This window comes from Saprolegnia diclina (genome assembly GCF_000281045.1).
Source record: "Saprolegnia diclina VS20 unplaced genomic scaffold supercont1.81, whole genome shotgun sequence".
Taxonomy (NCBI): Eukaryota; Oomycota; class Saprolegniomycetes; order Saprolegniales; family Saprolegniaceae; genus Saprolegnia; species Saprolegnia diclina.
The window spans coordinates 139,175-143,874 of NW_008246148.1; the positions used below are offsets into that span (position 1 = coordinate 139,175).

Genomic DNA, 4,700 nt, shown 5'->3' on the forward strand with positions numbered 1-4,700 from the left:
GACGCCATCGGGTCGGTCGTGCTGAGCTCGCTCGCCTTCATAAAGTGATCGCGGATCGTCATGGCGCTGTTGAGCTTGGTGATGACGCTCTCGTACTCGTGACTCCAGACGTGTCCAGGTAGCGTTGGACATGGAGACATGCGCTTTGGGCTCATTCCGTCCTCGAGGATTGTCGCCTTCACGGAGTTGTCGTATTTTTGCAGCAATTTTTGATCGGGAGGACTAAGCTCCTGTTGCATTAGAAATAGGGGCACAAGCTCCACTTCAACATAGTATCAATGCCACCATGCTCTTCTAACCCAAGCAGCTATTTGTAGAGAAATAAGATTTGCATTTCTTAGGCCATTTGCTGGACATGACAGCTGTCAAGCATCGACGTGCACCATACTACTACAATTTGTAGTAGTTGGTTAACCCTTGAAGTGGACGAGGTTTCCGGGCAAGGCCGAGCCGAGCGCGATCTAGAAGTCCGAGATCCAGAAACTCAGAGCATTTCCAAATGTACTTTCCGTCCAATCATGGCCAACCCACCACTGGCGCGGAAGACACCCCTTGCCCAAGTAGTGTGGTCTTGACTGAGGAAGAATGACAATAATGACATGATCAACATGTACATGCCCTCTCCGATAGCTTCTCCGATCTCCGAGAGGCACGCTGTATCCACCACTCCACTGCGCTGTATCCACCACTGCGCTGTATCCTTTCAAACCGAGCTCGTGACGTAACCAGCTTGGTCAGGTCAGATAACGCCATCTGCAACTCCTATAGATGACCCACTCGGCAACCAATGCGCCAGTGACTACCTTGAGAGCAGATCGTAAAGCTCTCAAGTCGAGTGACCGAGTGGCCGAGCGCCGGCCACGTCGTCGTTCCACCCAACGTCCAAGGCCAAGGAGGAGGTCGTCTCTTCCGTGAAAACCAGCTGCGAGCGTCGGCCCAATGACGAGCGGGCAAGCCTAGTGAGTAACATCCTCGTCATCCTCCAACTTGGCTCGCATTCGCCAAGTCGCCACGCATGGCCGACGTCCACAAGCGCGTGTCCAACGCGGACGAGCTCGACAAGGAGCAGGACGATGACGTCCTCCTCTCGGACCACACGCCGGCGGACGTCGAGGCCGCCCACGACCACGCGCCGCCCGCGCCGAGCCACAGCTACCGGCCCGACATTGACGGTCTCCGCACGCTTGCCGTGCTCCCCGTCCTCGTCTTCCACGCGTACCCCAAGCTCTTTCCCGGCGGCTTCATTGGCGTCGACATCTTCTTTGTCATTTCCGGCTTTCTCATTTCCGGCATCCTCTTCAAGGAGCACAAGCGCGGCAAGTTTACGTACGCGAGCTTCTACGAGCGCCGCGTCCGCCGCATCTTCCCGACGCTCATCATCGTGCTGAGCGCGACGCTCTGGCTCGGGTACCTCTACCTCATGGCGCCCAAGCTCAAGCTCATGGCCGCCACCATGTTTGCCGGGACGGTCTTTGCCGCCAACCTCCAAGTGCTCTCGCTCGAGAAGGCGTACTTTGATCTGGGTGCGAACCCAGTCTTGCACCTCTGGTCGCTCGGCGTCGAAGAGCAGTTCTACATCCTCTGGCCATTCTTCTGCGCCATCATCATGAAGCTCTCGTACAAGCGCGCGATCATCCTCCAAGTGGCGTTCATGGTGCTGAGCTTTGGCATCAACATTGCCTTCCTCGGCTACCGCGACAACAAGGTGTCGTTCTACATGCCGCTCTGCCGCTTCTGGCAAATGTCCATGGGCGGTCTCCTCGCATACGTCACGTCGCAGGCGGCGCCGGCGTTCGAACCATTGGCGGCGTCGGGCACGACACCGTCGAGCTCGGGCGGGTGGACGTCGGCAGCTGGCCTCAGCCTCATCCTCCTCGGCTTTGCCTCGATCAACGAACACCGCGCGTTTCCCGGCTTTTGGGCGCTGCTCCCGACGCTTGGTGCGACCTTGCTCATCGCGGCCGGTCCCCGTGCGCCGTTCAACCGCTACATCCTCAGCAACGCCGTTGTCGTCTACATTGGCAAGATCAGCTACTGCCTCTACCTCTGGCACTGGCCGATCCTCGTCATCTCGGGCGATCGGTACCCGGCGACGGCGCCGCGCCCGTTCTTTGCCGAGCCATGGGTCCTTCTCCTTATCTCGGTTGCCCTGAGCATCGCTACGTACGAAGACGTCGAGCTGCGTCTGCGCCGGCGCAAGGCCAAGTGGATCACGCCGGTGCTGGCGCTCGGTGTCGCACTCCTCGCACTCGTCTCGGCCGCAGTCTACACGTACCCGGCTAACTTTTCGCTGATTGAACTCGGGCTGCGCAACGTCGCCCCGCCGATCGTCGAGTCGGGTGCGAATCTCACGTCCGGCAACGTGCCTGCGTCGTTGAAGCAAGCGCAGACGGCTATCTACGACGGCGCGTGGCAAGGCGGCTTGGGCGACAAGTGCCCGTCCGACTCGCCGTACGTCTTTAACGCGATCCGCCCCGAGCACGCCGAGAAGTATGGCCCCTACTACCTCCCGGGTGACGTCTACCTCATCAACCCGGGCCATGAGAAGGACAACGGTCTCCTCATCGTGCTTGGCGACTCGCATGCCGACATGACCAAGCCGCGCCTCGTGCAGCTCTTTGAAGACGCCAAGGCCGCCAAGAACGAGTCGACATTTCCCACGATCGCCATCAACAGCTGGTCTGCCCGGCCGATCATGCCGTGCCGGGCCGAGTATTACGCCAACTTGGCCATGGTCAAGGCGATGAAGCCCCAGGTGCTTCTCCTCGTCCAGCACTACTACCAGTACGTGCACCCGACGGGCGATTTCAACACGCCGTACGAGGCGCCGCCCAAGTGCTGCAACGACGGGACCAAGCCGTGCCCCGAACAAACGATGCGCGACGTCAACGCCATGTGGTCGATCATGGAGAAAGACCTCAAGGAGCTCACCGACATGGGCATCAAGGTGTTTGTCGTCGACCAGAGCCCCGAGTACGAAGAGATGAACCCGTCGGCGTGGATCTCGGGCGACAAAGTGACGATGCCCAAGCCCATGTACAAGTCCGAGTTCAACCGCGAGTACAAGTGGCTCCTCGACCCGCTCCATGCAATGGTCAAGAACGCTGGCGCGACGCTCATCGACTACGCCGACAACTACTCGCTCGGCGACGAAATCATGATCACCGACGACCACGGGTACCCGGTCATGTGCTACGGGACGCACCTCAACGCGCACACGGCCCGCAGCTACCTCACCGTCGTCGACCAAGTCGTAGACGCCGCCCGTCTCCAAAAGTAAATTGAGCTTGCGAGTACAACACGCCACCAATATAGAGTCGTTTATGTATCTACGACGTCATTGCCGCTAGTACTAGAAGCGCCGTCGTCTTTGACACACCTATGGCAACGACTTCTTCGGGTTGCATCCGGATGCAGATGAGCTGGCAGCCTGTGGGCAGTGCCATATCCGGATAACCAGAAAGGACGTCCGCTGGAGTCGACTGGAGTCACACCTCGACTTTTAGAGCACGAAAGATGACGAATATATCGGCAACCCTAGTCGCACGCATGAACGTATCAATTCGATTCCGGTGTCCAAGGTGCCAAGCACCAACGGCCAGTGTTGTGCCCCACGCTTCCCTTGCACGTCGATCTGGTCGCTGCGCTGTCGTGGCAAGGACTGGGTTGAACCACTCGTTGAATGAGCCCAGCGCAGAGAAGGTGTGACCACAAGCCTACACGACCGTTCAAACATTGGGCCAAAGTCAATGGTCGTGCAGTTTTGGTGGACTTTGTGCACTAAATCAAAACGACAGACATAGTGTACACTCATTGAGCGGAGAGAACTCGACCTACGCCTGCCCAGAAACGTGAAGTCGCGGGCGTCACAGCACGAAATTCCACAGGAAGCGCAAAAAGGATAAAATTGGGTTTCGATCGCGATGACAATATTGGTGCATGTTGCGAGAGCGTCTTGAAGGAGGGCTTTGCCACGGAGCGGGCTGCGCCGCAGAGACAACGTCGCGAGATGGGGGCGTGAGTACCGCGAATAGCACTCGCCAGGACTGACATTTCGCAATCGGGACCGAAATCGGGACCTCCTGCACCCCAAGCAGGAATCATACCACTAGACCACAGGGCCTTCCTTGACATTTCGCAATTACCAAACGACGCGTCAAAGTCGGTTTTACGGGCGACAGCTTCCATACACTGACGGAGCCATTTGGTGCGGTCACGTGAGCCACGTGAGACACTCGAGGTGGGTCGAGCGCAAGGCTCACTCATGAAGCGGGCAGCGACACTCGACGTGAATGGGATACGCGAGAGCTGGACGCTCCGGAAGCGCAACAACGACACCGGTTGCACGGAGAGCGCTTTGTCCAGGCGAACGTTGGATAGGTAGAGCTCATCCAGAGCCGATAGGGAGGGCAAAACGGCAGTAGCCAGCATATCTCCGTGCCATGCGGTGGCCGCCAGTGCATCTCCGTGACATCAGCAAGTGTGCCACGCACTCGCAGCGTTGTGAGCTTGGACTTGTCGGCGTAGAAGTCCAACGCGCACGTTGCACGAGCTCCGACGTCCCAACTAGCAGCCTTGATGGCTTCTGCAAGAATGGGTTCAAGTCTACGCACCCTTGGGTTCGGAAGACAGTTCACCGTTGGAGCCAACTTAGTGCATGAATCAACAAACGCAAGTCGAGTAGGTCGAGAGAGTTGGGA

The 4,700-nt window shown here is 58.3% G+C and overlaps 1 protein-coding gene across 1 annotated transcript; it reads left to right on the top strand.

The window, feature by feature from the left end:
* Nucleotides 1-925: 925 nt before the first annotated feature.
* Nucleotides 926-3,335, top strand: SDRG_14945 (hypothetical protein). The gene has a single exon (XM_008621105.1). The coding sequence runs from the start codon at nucleotides 1,016-1,018 to the stop codon at nucleotides 3,278-3,280; it is 2,265 nt and encodes a 754-aa protein (XP_008619327.1). The 5' UTR covers nucleotides 926-1,015; the 3' UTR covers nucleotides 3,281-3,335.
* The last annotated feature ends 1,365 nt before the right edge of the window (nucleotides 3,336-4,700 follow it).

What these genes read in the sequence shown, in the direction of transcription:
- SDRG_14945 (XM_008621105.1), top strand. Translation starts at nt 1,016, where the DNA reads ATGGCCGACGTCCACAAGCGCGTGTCCAACGCGGACGAGCTCGACAAG.